The 19,124-nt window shown below is 38.6% G+C and overlaps 1 protein-coding gene across 3 annotated transcripts in view; it reads right to left on the bottom strand.

Moving 5' to 3' along the window:
- The window catches only part of Map2k4 (mitogen-activated protein kinase kinase 4), a 91,994-nt gene that overhangs the window by 15,490 nt on the left and 57,380 nt on the right, over positions 1-19,124 (bottom strand). For all 3 annotated transcript variants that reach the window (XM_048367198.1, XM_048367199.1, XM_048367200.1), the window contains 4 exons: positions 9,782-9,901; positions 3,494-3,613; positions 2,690-2,741; positions 1,474-1,601 (listed from right to left, as the gene is read on the bottom strand). In XM_048367198.1, coding sequence (XP_048223155.1) covers positions 1,474-1,601; positions 2,690-2,741; positions 3,494-3,613; positions 9,782-9,901 — 420 coding nt within the window. The remainder of the gene's footprint in view (positions 1-1,473; positions 1,602-2,689; positions 2,742-3,493; positions 3,614-9,781; positions 9,902-19,124) is intronic.

Here is a 19,124-nt window from a genome sequence, read left to right as displayed (position 1 = left end):
AGTGTCACTGTGGCTCAAAGTGGTAGAGTGTTATCTTTAAGCAAAAGAGCTCAAGGGCAACACTCAAGCCCTGAGTTCAAGTCCCATAACCAACAAAAAGAAGAAAAAGGGAGGGGAGGAGGGAGGGAGGAAGGAAGAAAACAAGATAGAAATAAATAAATTTGAGCCAAGTATGGTGTTTTACTCCTGCAAACTCAGAACTCATGTCCTTAGCTGTTAAGCTAGTTATCCCTAATTATGATGAGAAATGCATGGCTTTCTGAAATGTCTCAAGAATCTGCATGGGCAGTCAATAATCACAAAGCCCAGAACTTAAGTATCTTTTTAAAAATCTTGAAACAGACACACACACACACACACACACACACACACACACACACACTTTTTATTTTTCTAACAAAACTAAAAGGCAAGAATTTTAAAACATCGCCAACATTAAAAATTTTCAATGCAACGGTGTTCAAACACAAAGCCAACATCTTAACATGCTAAGAGAACTTCTGTGATGCTGGCTTTCACACTATTTACTCATTGAGAAGTAAGTAGAAAAGAAAGGAATGCTGGTAAAATCTTACTTTCAAATCATATGTGAAATAACAAAAGGAATCTGTAAAAACACAAAAGTAAGTCTCTCCCCCAGGCCTGGCACATGCACACAGGCACACAAATGTCAGAACCTTACCTGTCACCATTTAAAGATGTGTCCTGGTCACCAAAGAGCCAAAGACACATTCAACGAGGACACTAACACCTTAAAGAAAATGTTTTAAAATCTAGACACCAAACTCTAATTAAAAATCACATTAGAATGCAGGCTGTGGGAATCAGTGCAGATACATGGGGCAGGTGAGCACAAAAGCTCTGAGAGGACATCATCTCTCTTTGGGTAGAGAGGCTCCAGGTTGCAAAATGCCTAAAGACTTCCAGCCTTAAATTTGTCTGCATGCTTCTTGCCCATTCCCTTCAGCAGGAACTGACACTACTCAATCACAGGTACACATGAGGCATATGCACTCTGCTATGAACCAAAGTCTTCCTATTCTTCAATAACTGGAAATGGCATTTGTTAGCAGCCCAGGAGACATTCTCAGCACGCACTGATTACCCACACGAGAAGAAAGCTCAGGAGGGTTTAGAAACACAAACTTCTAGAGAACATACCATCTTGGTGCCAAAGTAAAGTGAATATAATAGAAAAGGGTAGGGGGAAAAGACTATCAACAAAACAAAAAACAATAAAGCCACAAATGCTAAATGTCATGTGAGAGGGCTACTGACTCTCGAAGCTCAAAGAACTAATTAAGCAAAGGTTCGCGTGGAAGCTAGAACCTGAGTTTGGGCTGAGGGGAGGGGAACATATACCCACATGGTAAAGCCCCATGAGCAATGGTAGATTCCTTTCAGTCAACATTAAAAGGCACAGAGCTTCTGTGCAACAGCTACCTAGCAAGAAGCCCTGGACTCCGCACTTACTGCCATATATGGCCTACACCCAGCGTCTCTTGTCTTGGCAATGGAGTCCACAAGCTGTCCACTGATGCCAAAGTCACAGAGCTTAATATTTCCACTTCTGTCTAGAAGAATATTTGAAGGTTTGATATCTACAAGAGAGAAATGTCATTAGGTATACAATTACAAATATATCACACAGAACACTCTTGTAAGTGAAGAAGAAACATGGGATATGGGCAGTAGCTTGGCTTTAAAATGCTTTAAATGTATACCTGACTTACTAAGCTGTAATCTCTCTGTACATCACCTTTATAATAACAATAAAATATTTTTAAAAAATAAAGTGCTTTAGTGTAGAGTCTGGGAAGTAGCTCAGTAACTGAGTATTTGTGCGACATGCACAGAATCCTGGAAGGAAGGAAGGAAGGAAGGAAGGAAGGAAGGAAGGAAGGAAGGAAGGAAGGAAGGAAGGAAGGAAGGAAATAAAAGAATGCAAAGATGCTGCACTCTGCTCTCAGATACCTCTCAATGTCCACAGGTCCACCTTGATTCCTTGCTCATATGCAGAGAAAACATCAATTACCTACCAAGGAAATGAGTATTCATCTAATTTACCCCCTTTCCATTATTTTTACTACACATACTAATTGTGCAAAATAATGGGTAGCATTATGGGTAGCAATTACTTTTTAACTAGGAGTAATAGTTTACAGCAAAATCTAATTCCTAAGCCCAATATTCTAACAGTTAGAATAATTATTATACTAAAAGTATGAATTAGATTTATAGAATCCTAATGTGGAGGCTCAACTAAAGCTTTTAAGAACACACGGGATTTTTTTTTTTTTTTACTAAAAATACAAATATTTCAGAGACATTTATATAGTGAAAAGTTCATATAGTGATCAGTTCTTTAAAACAAATGGAAAAAGAGTTAATTTCTTTTCTGTAAAAAAGCAATCCAGGCTGGGCATTGGTGGCTCACTCACATAACTCTAGCTACTCAGCTGAGATCTGAGGATCAGGATTCAGAGCCACCCTGTGCAGAAAAGTCTATGACACTCATCTCCAAGTAAGTACCAAAAAAAGCCACATGTGGACTTGTGCCTCAAGTAGTGGAGTGCTAGCGTTGGGCACAAAAGCTCAAAAATGGCACCAGACCCCGAGTTCAAGACCCAGGATCAGCACAAAAAACACACACAAAGGAAAAAAATAATAATACAGCAATCCTACTTACCTCTGTGAATAATTTTCAAGTTTTCTTTTAAGTGGTTTAGTGCTTTCACAGTCTAGAGGAACAAGAAGAGATGGGATAAAGGATTAAAAAAAATAATAAAACAGCATAACAGTTTACCATATGCAACAGCACAAGCAGCCCTTCCTACATGAAAGGCATGACACTCATCAGGATGCACTCACTGGACTCATAGACATGTTGAACTGAAACCCCCATGTACAACCATTCAAAAATAACTTAAAAAAACTTTAGAAAGTAATAAGTACTCTCTGATGGATTGAAAATGCAGCAACCCATCATTAATACAGTAGGTCACTCAAAGTCTGCAATGCATCTTCTGTACCTCCGGTTCCATTAGTAACAGTAACGAGCAATATTGTTCACAAGTCTCAGCTCCTGACAACCTCCCACCTAATGGGGTCCCCCAAGGCTTCAACACTGCTCCTGCAGAGCCAGTTTATTACTCAGCCTTTCAGTAAAGAGGCTTTACATAGATTTCTACAATTCTGATTAACTTGGGGCCATGTACAGTAATATACTATATTTAGAAATAGATTTATAGCAATAGGGAAAGTGAACACAAAGTAGCTTTTTCTAGTCTTACATAAGGCTTGGTCTGCTACAGTTCCTGGAGCACTGAGTGAAAATAATATTGAATTATTTGTCCAGTATAGATATGAAAGGTGTTCTTATGACCTTGGAGGTTCAATCTAGGAAGAACTGTCAAATATCTGCATTGAAAACACTAGCAACTCCTTTATTTGGGTATATACACAAAGAAGAATTTGAAGACCAGATACTTACTGCTAAAGTGATTTTGCCTAAAATTTCTTCTGGAATAACATCATCTAATACACTATATACATATTTGTAAAACTTATCAAACGAGGTAGACATGAGTTCCATACAGATCCAACAGTCACCCTATAAAACAACAATATGTGTTACTGTTACATGTTAAGGTTAAGTACCTTCTTGCCCTCACTTAGAAAGTAATTAGGAAAAAAGCTATGCTCTTTTTCATATTGAAGCTGGTTCTGGGCAAAAGTCGTGAGATCTGATTTGAAAAAATAAGGAAAGCTAGAGGAGCTGAGGTGTGGTTCCGGTGATAGAGCATTTGCCAGAAAGCCCTGAGCTGAAGCTTCTTAACTTGAGGGGATTAAAAAAGCCAGATGTATTCACTTTTAATTATAGGGATAGTACTACATAGAAAATTAGTATACTTTTACAAAATTTAACCATCATCAAAGACAAAATTAGGACATGTGTGGAAAACCAATCTTGCTGACTGAGAAAAAGAGATGGCAGACAATTTACTCGAGAGAGTAATGAAAGTTCTCAAATTATGTACCTCCTGAAAGTAAAAATACTCTTAGGATGAAAACAAAAATTATCTCACACAATTTTTAGGTTACTAATTTATGATGCCAGCTATTTCCTTGAAGATTTCCTACCCACCAACCTCCTGTCCCTCAAGCCTAAATGACTATGTGAGATAAATGCCCCACAGGGTAAAATGACTTGATAGTCACTGAGAGAATGAAGATTCCTTAAGTCTTTCTTTAGCCAACACTTATAAGGCTGTGTAAGTGGAGCACACGGTGTCATGATCCATTCCCACGAACATTCATTCATACAGCCAAGTGGCTATAGAGTCTATGCTTATAGAAAGCTTATGTGAGCCAGGTACTGGTGGCTCATGCCTGTAAGCCTAGCTGCTCAGGAGGCTGAGGCTGAGATCTGAAGATCATGGTTCAAAGTTCTTATTTCCAATAAACTACTGAAAAAACAGCTGGAAGTGGTTCTGGCAAATTCAGGTAAACCCCACAGTTGGTAGGATGAGGCAGGAAGATTGAGAGTTCAAAATCAGCTTGGTCTAATGTAGAAATACCATGTCTGAAGGAAAAAGAAAAGACAGAAAAGAGGACGGGGAGAGCAGGAAGAGGGAGGAAGAAGGAGGAGGAGGGAGGAGGAGGAAGAGGAGGAGGAGGAGGAGGAGAAGGAGGAGGAGGAGGAGGTGGCAGCAGCTACTTATGTGACATAATAAGTTTAACAAAGTAAGCATTTACTATTATTTTCTGTAAGGCATCCTCTAAATCTGTTTCTTGTGACTGTTTTGGAGAAAATTAAAACTCTCTGCCCAAAACAGGAACTTGAATTTATTTATATTAAAATCTCAAGTGTCATGCCTCATTAGAGAAAAATACAGCACATTGAAAGCAAGAATAGGATGGTACATAACCTCAAGAGTGGTAAAGATCTTTTACATTATGAATCTGCCTTAGTATCTTGCCTCTCCTACTGACTATTTCTGTTGACCAGGCCTCCTCACTTCTGGTCTATGCACTGAGAATGCTCCACTATCATCATGAGACGCCATGACAAGTCTAGTGGGTTAATATGGAAGGTGTTACATAAAATAGAAAGACATAGGAGTAGGAGGTAAGAATTACCCTGGATGAAAAAGAGAGGCAGAAAAAAGCAGATGGCTCCAAAACAGGAGGACCTTGTAGCTTTTAAGGTACTTCTAATATCTTTGATAGTGACTTTGGTTGTAACTAAAAATAGAAACCAACACTTGAGCTTCATTTAAAGAAAGCAGAAAGACAAGAAAGGAATGGCCCTATGTTGCCAGAATGGTAGCAACAACTGCTTTCACATTCAAACCAAACATGGAACAGCCCAATGCCTGGAACTCAAAACAAGAAATCACTAATGCAAAATTACTGAAAAGGAATAGTGGAAGATGAAATACGGCACTTGGACTACTATATAGAAGGTGATAAACTGTTCAGCTACTAAGGCAACAAAAGATTTCCTAAAGGTAAGACCCACAAAAACCCAGTAACATTCTTAGATAACAATAACCAGTTGGAAAATGGTAAGTAAAATGTTTAAGCACAATATTCACAACAGAAATGAAAGCAACAGACACACAGAAATATATCTAGCAAAAAGGCAATACCCATATGGAAAGTGTAAAATGAAGGAACTAACAAACCTGACCAAATGGAGAGGTAGACCAGACATACCAATACGAAGAGTCCAATCATAAAGACATCAACTTCTCTCCAAACTAATCTAAGGAATCATTGAAGTTCTTTATATTTAAAATGTTCATGGCCTTGGACAAACTGACTTCAAAACTTATATAGAAACGTAGAGCCAAGAATCAAAAGCTAAGTTTGAGAACCAAGGATGTAGAATACTTACCTATCATGTACAAGACTCTGGGTTCAATAACCCTCAACACTGAGAGGATTCAAGGGCCATAAGCACAATAATAGTCTGATTCAAAAGGCATTGAGGGAGGCTGGGAATATGGCCTCGTGGTAGAGTCCTTGCCTCATACACATAAAGCCCTGGGTTCAATTCCTCAGCACTACATATATAGAAAAGCCAGAAGTGGCACTGTAGCTCAAGTGGTAAAGTGCTAGCCTTAAGCAAAAAGAAGCCAGGGTCAGTGCTCAGGACCTGAGTTCCAGCCAGGATTGGCAAAAAAAGGAAAAAAAAAAAAGGCATTGAGAAACTTTGATACAGAAGAGCTACAAAGCAAATACTGGAGTAAGGATGGAAATACTGGCCTTTCATATAGAAGAAACTGTGAGTAGGGAGTACATTGATGATCTTGACCTTGGGATAATTCCACAGGTGTCTCCATTGGTTCAAACATCAAACTGTATGTTTTCAATGTGTGCAGTGCACTGTAGCCAATTTTTAACTCTATTGGGTATATTTAGAACTTGTGAGAAGAATAGGATAGGCAAAAGAGATGGGTAGTGAAGAAGAAACTAAACTCTGCCAACAGCACCATGTTCTACGTCCACAAGTTACTCAAAACAGCACTTCTGCCCTAGAATTTATTTCCCAACTTCAAAAGATATTTGAAATAGACAGTGGGCATAGCTCAGTGAAGAGACAATCCAGGTCCTGGGTTCAACCTTCAACATCAAAAAGAAATATCGAAGATGATTACAACCAAAGTTTACATGCTACTACATTCTGAAACCTTATATAGAAAAATGCACTCACAGAGTACTAGGTCTCAGTCATGACAAAATAAAGAGTAGGTAGAAGCTCAAAGTTACTTCCATTATTCAATACTGTCAAGCTCTTTTTTCCCTCCTTGTCTCCAAAGTCTGAAAATGTCTTTTAGAGACCTGTGCAGCTGACCATCCACTAATCAAAATCAAACCTGTTGATCCCAGTTTAATTCTAGAAAGCAGTACATTTACATGATTAAAGAAAATGGCAAGTTACCAGCTCTGGTATGAAGAATTATTATTCCCTGGTTCTGAATAAAGTTTCAGAGCTATCACAAGCTTAGTACTACCCAATAGCAAGATTACTCTGCACAAAGAATTGGCAACTTTATGAAGATCTCAAAGCTCCCTGATGGATGGGTGATGAAAACAGAACATGAATTAAAATCTGAAATGGTATGAATTTTGTGAAATTAAATAACTACAGGTTCTCACAGTGGAATGAAATATATCACCTCTTGCATATACCATCAGGCTTATTCATTTCTATTATCTCATAAATCAATAATTTCATTCATTATTAGAACTAAGAGTCATCAAAACCAGATGTTTTCTGCAGAGTGTGGTACTTGTTTCCTATAATCCTAGCCCTTTCAGGCTGACACAGGAGAATCAAAAGTTTAAGTTTAATCTCAGCTATATAGTAAGATTCTATCAACAAAACAAAAACCCAGATGTTTTACTTTTATCAAACTCAAGAGAAATCGTTCTCTAAGCTCTTTTTAAATCTATTCAATACTTCATAATTTAACACTTACGAACTTTCTGCTTTTCTAAAACTTTGGTTTTTTGTGTGTTTTTTTTTTTGTGACTCTGAAATTACCTATTACTCTCCCTTTCTAAGATTTGGAGAGAGAGACCATGTTTCACCTACTTACACATTTTGTGAGTTTATACCCCGTGACTATATAGCTCCTAAGCCATTGTTTGGGCTTCTGAAAAATTAGAACATGTAAATGACTAATTTTACAGAAAGCTACAAGTTCTTCATTTGTGCAACACTCCTGATAAGTGGAAAAGATGGCAAGATTTTTGTGTTTGGAGTTCTGTTTCTATCAGTTATTATGTAACTTTTGTTAGATTTATAGTCTAAATTTTGCACCCTATAAGGGTGTGCTTGCAGACTTGAGGCTCTGATTTTAATACGTGTGTGTGTGTGTGTGTGTGTGTGTGTGTGTGTGTGTGTGTGTGTGTGTGTGTGTGTGTGTTGCTCCAAATTCATTTTCCTCTTTGGAAAACAGAGATGCCACCCAATCCCGAGACTGCTACAGAAACAATAAAATTTAAAAAAAAAAGATAAAGCACTAATATCTTGGTGCTTTGGGCTGTGTATTTCAACTCCCTTCAATCTTCCTGAGATAGAAAACAACATTTTTCTCAACTGTCCATAGAAAGAAAACAGAGAGATACTATTTAAACACTATTTCAAGTCTTGGTACTTTGTATCCAATACCACTTCAACCACAGATATCACTTACTCCCTTTCATATATCAGAAGCTCACACCCTCCAACCTGGGACTGCCTAGTTAAGTGCTGCTTAAGTGAATGGTGAAGAAACAAAGCGCATATAACAGCACAATGAGGTTCACTTGGGAGGAAGAGAGAGTCTACAGTAACAGGGAATGCAGTCTGGGAATACTGGCTGTGAAATTCAGTTAGGAGAAAGCATCAAGTTCAGTCCCTAATGAACTGTTTTGCTTAAGAGACAAAGTAAGTGACCAAATGGTTTAATGTTTGTAAAGAATAGTTCACAGTTGGGAATGCAGGGAAGAAGAGATAACATTTTTCTGCAAACTAAAGAAAGTTCCAGATTCATGATTTTACAGATAGCATACTAGGGTAATACTTAGGTCCACAATACAGTAACTAAAAACATGATACATAACATGGTTGTAAAATAATGACACAGGTTAATAAATTCAATGTAGTTGGTCACAAAAATTAATATAAAAGTACAATAGAAAGCTCATGAAGCCGTGTGCTGGTGGCTCATGCCTGTAATCCTACCTACACAGGAGGCTGAGAGCTGAGGATTGTGGTTCAAAGCCAGCCCAAGCAGGAAAGTCCACGAGACTCTCATCTCCAATTAACTACCAGAAGTAGCATTGTGGCTCAAAGTAGTAGAGTGCTAGCCTTGAGCAGAAGAGCTCATGGACAGAGCCAGGAAAGAAGAGATGGAAGAAAAAAAGGAATGGAGGGAGGGAGGGAGGGAGGGAGGGAGGGAGGGAGGGAGGGAGGGAGGGAGGGAGAGAGAGCGCTTATGAGGTATAAAATAGGACTGGCAATCTAACCAAGAAATGGCTCTATGGTAAAGTAGCACTTGCCTGTCACCACAGCTGATTAAAGGCAGAGAAAAATAAAAATTTCACACCTGGTATCCACACACCTGGCTATCCAAAACCTTCACTACCCCCACCACACAAAAGTAGGAGTGGGTAAGTTTTTCTTCTATCCAGTTCACAACAACCAAAACACCTTACCATCTACAGATGAGAATCACATTTTTAGAGTGTATGAAATACAAAGCGTGAGTCTTATACAATTTCTAATGGCAGTCCAGACTACCATGAAATGTTTCACTCACAGCTGCTCTGTGGTAGACTGTTAGATTCCTGGTCCTGTCTCACTTCAAGGTTTTCCAACACAGAAACCCAAACAGGAAACAGGATCATGACACCCAGAGAAAAGAAAAGAACTACAGAAAAATCTGGATAAGGAGAATTAGAAAAAAAAAAATCCATTGTAACTAATTGTATTTATTAGCTTCCATGTCTGAATTCTGACAGGTAATACTGAGGATTTGTAGGAAAAAGAAAGTAAGTGTTAACATTAAAGGCAGGTATATTTGATGACCAAAAGGAGTTATAGCCTGAAGCAGGAGGGCACAAAGACAACATAAATAGAATCTAGATCTACAATAAAAGAGCAGGTATCACCTGTGGCCAATTCGTCGCATTTGGCTATAGATTAGAATCTAATGTTGCCATTTCCAACTTGTCCCAATCACACATTTGTTCATCAGCTAAAACCCAACCCATTTGTTCCTACCTCTCTGAAGAGTGCACCATAAAACTGAACAATGTAGGGGCAATCACTACTCCGCATTACTACATCCAAATCCATAAGAAGTTGTTTTTGCTCCTTTTCATCCACCGTTGACCGTATTCTCTGGAAAAGAATGACAACAGAGGTCACAAAAACAGAAAACAGTTTTAAACCCCTGTGAACAGAACTTTTACAGTAGCAGAAAGTTATCAGACTTCACAAATGCTAACCAGCCACAGGTTATCATCTTGCCTTTTACTTCACAGGAATAATTCTGATCATAGACATTTTAACAAAATAAGACTTAGGAATGCTTTAAATGGCATGGCATTCACTGGTAATGTCAGAAGTTATGCAACACAAGTCTTAGGCAAGTAAGATTTAGCATCCACATGCAAATATAAAGAAAACTATAATGAGCGACAGCAGTTTATATATGGGTGTGCTATAACTGTAGGTGGCTTTGTATATGCACACTCCCTATTTGAGAACTATAGGGGAGCTACTACTACTTGATGCAAGAGCAATCTCTTCACTCCCTAACATCTGCATACCACAGCTTCCTCCCTCAGTCATGAGATACGGGAAATGGTCCAGAACAGGAGGAGAGAATGCTAAGTGTTAGCATCAGGTAGTGCACAAAGTTCCAACTCTCTCAAATCCTAGTCTATGACTTTCTTGGTTTACTATACTTCCTATACATTAGAAAAAAAAAGCTCTACCTGACTCTCTACTTATCAATCAACATGCAAGTCAATATAAACCTGTGAAAGAAAACCTGAAGGAAGAAATAGAGAGCTTTTTGTGTGATTATTCTTAAGCTGAGACCTAAACTGTTCTATATGTTATGGACCTGGACATTTCCTTCCCCCAGGTTTCCAAATTCTCTGAACATTTCTAAGAGATGAGCAGAAGCCATTGGAACCATTACCTCCCGCCTCCTATCTAGGGACAGTTTAAAGTGCACAGATGTTCAGAGGAACCACCCTACGGCACTAGAGAGCACAGAGGCGAGTCAGAAAGCATAACATTAATAATGAACTGGGGTTTAACATTAAGGCATGCAAACAACTTTTGTTCTCATAAGAAAGCTCACAACATCACACTGCACCACTGTGTACAACACATAGCACATACTTACAAGTTAAGTTAGTATCAAAAAATACACAAGGAAGCATTTGTCCTCCAAAGACTTCGAAGTTATCTGTCCTCAACGTTCTTGAAAAGGGATGAAGGCAGTCAATTAAGTTCTTGAGCTCATTGTACAGAAGAGAAACCAGAAGCAAAGACACAAAAGGCGCATTCCATTTGACACAAGAACAGAAATAGGCTCTCAGCTCCGTTTTTTGACACTACATGAGGAATTCCATATGGCTCAAAGACAAAAATTAATTTTATTGCCTTGCCAGTGACAGTATTTCATACTAAGAAGTATTAACAAGCATCTTCCTCAGATAGACTGGTTTATTTGAAAGTTTTACATAGCATGTTAATGTCAGATGAATAAGGATAAAAATGAGAATAAAATATATAACTAGTAATGTAAAAGAAATCTTTCCTTCTCTCATTCTCATGTCTGTATTTTGAAAGTCTGGGAATTAATCATCTTGCTTGTTAATCATCATCAGTCCAATACTTTCTCAAAAAGGATATTTTTTTAATGTCTATGTACTTATTATTTAGTGGGAGGAATGGGGCTTAAACTCAGGGCCTTGCACTCTTGCTTGGGTTTTTTCACTCAAGACTGGTCTACTACCACTTGAGCCATACCTCTATTTCCAACAAAGATTGTTTTTTTTAAAGTCACAGTAGCCCAGAGATGTGTTTGCTCAAAACACAACATTGACAATTTTTTGTAATCTTTATATTTATTCCTGTTTTTAAGATAGTATTTTCAGAGTGAGGCTGTGAAAATATTTATTCAAGGCAACTGGTTTTAAAAGGGTCTTCATAAATACATCTAAACTTAAGACAAAGAGTTGATAACTAAAGACAAGCAAAGGAAAACATTAAAATCACCCTTCAGTTAGAGAACTAGTTAAAGAACTGTTATTCTTTTAAATTTTTATTTTCATGGATATATGCAAAATGTAACTAAACTAACACACATGCTCACAAAGCACAATTTAGAAAGTTGTCTTTTTTGCTAGTCTTTGGTTGTTGTTTTCTAGAACTGTTTCTGTGGTTTCTTAAATTTACATCAGTTTCAGGTGCTTATGCAAATCTTGGAAAGCAAATTACAAGAAAATGTTCAACAGTTATCAAGGTTTGGCTTTTGCAAGCCAATTTCCAAATGCCCCCATTGTAGCCACTGAAATGATGCAGTCTACAATATGAATTTGGGGCCTCACAGAAATCCCTGATGGATGAAGCAGAATGTGGAGGTCCCTCCCCACACAGCACTAACCTTTTCCTGTCATCACACAGCAGGAAAACCAGTTAACCTGTAACATTCTCCAACTCCACTTTCAATACACAGCAGCAGCTGGATAATCCGCTGGCCTAACTAACATAAGACTGACAGTGATCCTGGCTGCCTTTCAATATGCTCTCTGAACATTATGTCCAAGCAACTGGCTGGGGGACAGGAAAGCAGCTACCAGATAGTACTCCATCTGCATTCACTGGGACTAATGGCCAGGGAATTACAGTTTTAGGGCTGAGTTGTAACATCTCATCAGAGCACTTAACAAAATAAATGAATTCCAAAGGCCTCAAGGACCCCCAAAAAGGCTTAAGTACAAGCACACATCTACAACATTCAGACTGGAGAGTACTTAGTGAGAATTAATGTCTCATATCAGTGAATACTTAGTAACAAAGGTCACTACCAGGAAATGTTTTTTTGTTTTGGTTTTGGTTTGGTTGGAAATGAAGACAATTATTCGTGGGAAAGACTTCTACCATTTGAAACAGTGAAGCTAGGATCATCTCTTTTTAAGATAGCATAACTATGTAAAAGTTGAACATATCAATGAGAACCAGTGTCCCTTCCCCTCATAAATCTGCCCTTCACTAGGGCACAGGAAGACAGAGTACAGAGGAGAAGACAATTCTGATCCTCATAATTCTCTTGTGGTAACACGCTCCCAGATCACATCTATTGATCAATGCTCCGAATTCTAGTAAATTGTCCTTCATTTACATCATAAATTTAAGTTAGTAAGGCTTGTGTGGTTTCAAAGCTCTTTTTTTTTTTTTTTACAAAGAATGGCTTGAAATGTCCATAACCAAGTATTTCTAAAAGTCCTCTCATTAACTATAAAGGAAACAGGTGTAGGGTTTTAGTGATTAGAGATGAGTACTGAGGCTAAAATATGACAAGGCAATCTAACTAAAAAACTGTCCATTCTCAAAGAGAAGTGCCATTTTCAATTTATCACCAACCAAACTCAGAATACTTGAAGACATTCTACTCTTCAGCAAAACTTTGTGGGACCTGCTACCATCCAGTTAGCTGAAGCTCACTGCTCAGCACACATGGCACATGACTCTATAGAAGCAGATATGGTCACCCTGTTACTTCAGGGTTTGTATTCCATATTTCAAGCAAGTGCCAAACGTCTTCCCCAGTGGATATGATGGCCAAGGAAAAACACTCCTCTAACAAAAGCCAACCCAAAAGCTTGAAGACAGCTGTCTACCTTCTGTATTAAGTGCAGTGGCCAATGGGAATTCTAGAACAGGCACATGAGCAAATGCACCACAGGAAACTTTACATCAAGTGTCATACTGAAATCCAAGACATGACAAGAACCACATTCTCTCAATATTAGTTGTAATGGCTGAATTGTAAAGATGCACCCAAAGGTTGGGAGTGTAGCTTAGAGACATACTGCATGGCTAGTATGTTTGAGGCCCTGGATTCAGGGAAGAAAGGAGAAAAGAAAGCAAAGGGAAAAAAGGGAAGAGGAAAGATAAGAGAGAGGGAGGGTAGTAGAAGGAAAAAGAAAATAGGACAGGAGAGAAGGGGAGGAGAGGAAATAATGGGAAGGGAGAGAAAAGTAGAAGATAGGAAAGGGAAAAAAATATTGTCCAGCCCCTGTGATGTATAAACACCAATAAAGTTATGCCATAAACACACCTTTGTTCCTGCTAAAGACCTCCTATAGTTAGTCAGTAACACAAAAGGGAACAGATACACCCAGATCTCAAGGTACTCCCACTACCCCCAAGTCTTACAGATATTCTATTCTCCCAGTAGAAAACACAGGAATTCACTTGTAATAGAAGGAAAAATCCCAGAAACCACTGCAGCACACCAAAATCCTGTCACCTTCCTCTGGGCTATAGAAAGTCTTGGAAATTATTATTTTCCTGATTTATAAAATGAACATTCTATATATGCCATAGGTGCAGCACATACATACACATACCAGCTGTATGATTTTCATCCTTCGCTGGCTAGATTTCCACAGAGATTACACACAATGTCTCACAATGCCATCATTAATAAGGCAGATAGCAACAGTAGCCAAAACAGAGAAGAAAGAAAAGAAAGGAGAAGAGAGACAGAGAAAGAAAGAAAAGCAAGGTAGGTTTAGATTGCTGTTTAAAGAGGCAAAATTTCCTTTCTTGTCACAAAGGAACAAATGGGAGAGCATTAAATCAACTGTTTTACATTATGAAGGCATATGCTTTTAATAAGGCAGTAGAGAGGATGCTAATTCTTAACTTCACACTAAATTAATTATTAGTAGCATTTCACATTCTTCTCACTGAGGATGAGGAGTCTAATTAGCATTCTTTTTTCCCTCTTCTACCAGAGAACCTGCAGATGCACAGCAAAAGCACGTTACATTACATCACAGAGGAGCTGCCCTAGGGACAAAGTTAATGGAATAGGCCTGTCATGCTTTATTAGGGAAGCATCTTCTTCTTCCTCTTTTCTAAATATGTAATGTAAATTTGAAAAAAAAATGTCAACCAGCGATGAAACTTTTAAGGGTCTGAAGATGGCAATGACGTATCATACCCTCAGTTCCTGTGACAAGAAAGTGAGGCAACAGTACAAACCTGATGTACAAGCAGTTCAAGAGGTATGACTGCAAGACAACAAACAAGGCTAGAAAACATGCATGGGCCACCCTATCCCACCTCCCGCCATGGAAAGGGTGGCATAAATGAACTTAGCTTTTCTCCAAGTAACCAAGGCTTCTGAGATATGGTCCAAAGGCACAACTCGGGTCAGTCAAGCAATGGCAGGTTTCAGAAACTAAATATCCAATGTCTAGAAACCTACATGGACCTCTCTGTACATCACTTTGACAATAAACAAGAAAAAAAAAAAGAAACCTACATGGGCTAGTTAAAATAGATCCACCCACAGCAAACACTTCTGAACTGTCTGATTTGTACCACAAAATTCCCTCTCAGTTAGTGTCCTGAGGCTACCAGTACAGGTAGGTAAGTCTCCACTTCCTATTCTCTTTGTGTGGGGAGTATGGGCAGGGAAGGGGTGCTGAGGACTAAACCCAGGACCTCAAGCATATCAAACAAGCACCCTCCCAGTGAGCACCCTGAACTGGTCTTACTTTCTCCATCACCAGGGTAATACTATGTTTATCTTATTTATTGTTTCCCACAAACAATCTGCACTCTGAAAACCACAGACTTGAAGCAAAGCCAAGACTCCCTCGATCACATCCCTAGAATCTACCCAGTCTTGGAAGGGCTCCACTTACACTTTCCATAAGAAATACCACAGTTCATAAACATTAGAAGGTATTTTTTTTATTATGGTTCTGTCCTATATAGCCTGGCCTGAGCTTTCCTGTATATACATTGTATTTCCATAAGCATGCCACTGAAAGTAAACAAAATGATAGCTACATGAAATCACTACACTGTTTGGGGAACTGAGTCTATCACAACATGTAGGAATTACTAAGTAAAAATGAAGATAATGGAAAAACTATGGCTCTGTCAGTCATGAATTTCTAAATGAAGCCACATGAGCTAGCCAATCATAAGTACACAATAATGAAATCCGAACAACACAGCAATGACTTCTGCATCCCACAGATACCTGAATAATCAAATATCATCACTACGGTCTTTTAGTTGCCTAACAAAGTACCCTATACCACCTTTCCTAATTTAAGAACACTCTTGTCACACAGAATTCTAGTGGTTTCAGAATAACAGGCAAGACTAATAGTTAAAACACTAAAATGGACCTCCTCTTATTATTACTGACCATCACAATCCCACCAAAATCATTCAATTAATGGAACTTTCAATAGAAGGAGTATGTTTACTAGAGTGACATATTTTTCGGATTACATATGCTTGTCATCTGCACCAAGAGTGGTGGGTACTAATCAGCAGACAACAGAGAAGGGCTGAGCTGAGTGCTGCTGATTCTGTCACAGAGAGTCCCAATCCTTCCCAACAAGCATCAGAAGTAAGATAGGTCTGGATTCTAGGTCAAGAACACTGAACTCAAAATACAAATACTAGGCTGAGAACATCGCTCAAGTGGTAGAGGGCCAGCTTAGCAAGCATAATGACTTGAGTCCAAACCCTATTTCCACCAGAAATAAGTGAACAGAATTCCAGATATCAAAGATCAAATAACCAGGCCTGGATCAGAAACAGTTATATCAGTGAACAAGAGTGGTAAGAGAGGAGTTGAGGGTAGGAGAAACAAGTGAAGTGGGTCACTACCAAAGAAAACACTCAAGGCTCTTTCATACAAGTTCACATTGCTAACTCAAGTCTAGCCTACATACACAACTCAAGCAATCTGCTTTTCTGACTAACCAAAGTTAACTTGCCAAGCAGAGGACTAAAAAAAATCATCATCATAATCAGCAGCCACTACCACAGAACCTATCTACATATGCAAACCCTAGCTCCAGGAGCTCCCATGAACTCCATTCTCCAGCGAGATGGAAGCTGTACCCCAGAACAAGAACCTGATGTTCCTTCAGACAAGAATCCAGCTCCTGCTACCTTCAGAGACAGCAATCCTATTTCCATTTTAACTTTTCTGTGCTCCCCTGGTTGATCTCCAGTAGCCTACAAACATGAAAGCCGCACACACAACTCCAAAAAAATCTATTTGTACACTGAGTCCATTAAAAACAAACAAACAGGGAAGCTTGTGCTGCGCTGCCAGTCATCCTTCCTTTATTCAGCAATCCGTGTAAGCCATCAGCTTACATTCTCTGTCTCAGCCCAGGGCTCTGAACTTCATCTCCTCTTCTTCATTCTTCTCCTGAGTCCTGGGATTTGCTTTGTCTCCCTAATTCTGATCACCCCAGCCTAACAAATGTTGTATGTTTCTAGCAGACCTGATTTTCTCTAACCATGGCTGAGAAACCTAATCCTGACTCATCTTGCAAACACTGGGCCTGAACTCTGAGTTTTGCCACACAGTACTAACCATTATAAATGGCTCCACAGAGAAGCAAGTCTACTTTAGTCTCAAGTCCCACATTCAGTGGTTACCCCACCATCATGCAAAATGGAACATTAACTATAATGTTTACTGGAGAACTGTTCACAATAGCCAGGGAACAGAAATGGCTCAAGTATCTTATCAACGGATGCTCAAGTATCTATCAATTTATGAGTGGATAGGGATTATGCAATTCCCACAAACCATGAAATACTATTCAGCCAGACAAAAGAATGGAACTCTGTCAGTCAGGAAAATATGAGTGTAACTGGAGATTATGTTCAGTAAAATAACCCAGGCACAGAAAGATAAACACTGTGTGGTTCTTGTTAGTCAAAACTAAAAAAAAAGTTGATCTCACTGAGCATGGTGGCTCAAGCCTATAATCTTAGCTATGTGGGAGACAAAAGAATGGGAAATTGAGGTTTGAGCCTAGCCCAGGTATACAAGTTTACAGGATTCCTTCTCAATCAATTGCTTGGTGTGGTAGTGCACACCTATTATTCTACAGGGAAAGCACAATGGCTAGGCATGGTGGCATGTGCGTGTCACTCCCAATGACTCCAGGGAGCACAAGTAGGAAGATCATAACCTAAGCCAATCGGGGCATGAAGCAAGACTATCTCAAAAATCATCAGAGCAAAAGGGGCTGGAGGTATAGTTCAAGTGGTAAAATGCCTCTTCTTGCCTTGTAAGCATGAGGCTCCAAGTTCAATCCTCACTAACAACAAAAAAAAGTTGATCTCACAGAAGCTGAGAGTACAATGGTGGTTAAGAACTGGGAATGGATCACAAGAGACTGATGGGGAACTGCTGTTGATCAATGGGAATTAAGTTAGAGTTAGATGTAAATAAGAAGTTCCGGTATGCTATGCATTAGACACAGGAAGACAGTAGATATTAATAATGTACAATATATTTTAAAAATCTAGAAGGGGTTTATTTTCACCACAAAGAAATAAAAAATGTTGAAGAAATGCTGAACCTATTTTGAACATTACACATGTATTCATGTATCAAAATAGTATGTTAACTCCCTAATATGTACAATCTATGTTTTTATACATTCTCATTTAAATTTTTTAATTTAAATGAAAAGAATGGGACATTAAGTATTTTTTGTAGCATGTTTATCAAAGTAAGAAGCAGATTGACAGCTCCCCTCGCTGAGCTTCAAGAGACTCTTTATGGCCAACAATGCCTCTGCCCTAGGCAGCCCCCAGGACTCAGTCATCAGGCACAGGTACATAAACCAGTAGACTCACACCTGCTCAAGAAAGAAGATCTCTTTTTCAAGTTACGTGCAAATAAAATCAGTGGCTTTACAATGTCCATGCCTACCGTCCTAACAAAGAACCTCACTAGCTGTCTGAGAGAGTATCCTAAATATATGCCTTTTTGAGTCTGATTTATCATACTTACCTTAAACTGTTATTTTTAGACCAAGAATTACTCCTTGTAGCTAAATAGTCACCTACTCACACATCTCACGTGGCAAAATTAATTTGGAGAAAGTAAAAATGAAGAAACGAAAATGTTTATAGAGCTACTCAAAGCAAACCTTAAAATATAATTTTCAGGCCAGCATATTATATATCCACAAAATACATATTAAAATGTCAGCATGGATCTACTTGGAAGTGTGTTTCCCCTTTTGCCAGCAGTGATGAAAAGGTTTCAGCAGTGAGCAACTGTCTCACAGTTCCTTTAAATGTACCATGTCAAATGTAAGTTCTTAATCATGGATTGTTTCCACATAATTAGGCTGTCAATCTGATAGGCTGTCAATCTGATAGGTGACTGGATGCTATCGGAATGTACTCTCACGTGTGATGAAAGACTAGAGAATGCAACAATAAATACATTTAAATTTTCACCACGGATGATGTACATCCATCACCAATTGGTATATTTCAATGTATATTCTTATTCTTCTGTTGT

This window comes from Perognathus longimembris, chromosome 17 (genome assembly GCF_023159225.1).
Source record: "Perognathus longimembris pacificus isolate PPM17 chromosome 17, ASM2315922v1, whole genome shotgun sequence".
Classification (NCBI taxonomy): Eukaryota; Metazoa; Chordata; class Mammalia; order Rodentia; family Heteromyidae; genus Perognathus; species Perognathus longimembris.
This window is presented reverse-complemented; position numbering and strand designations above follow the sequence as displayed.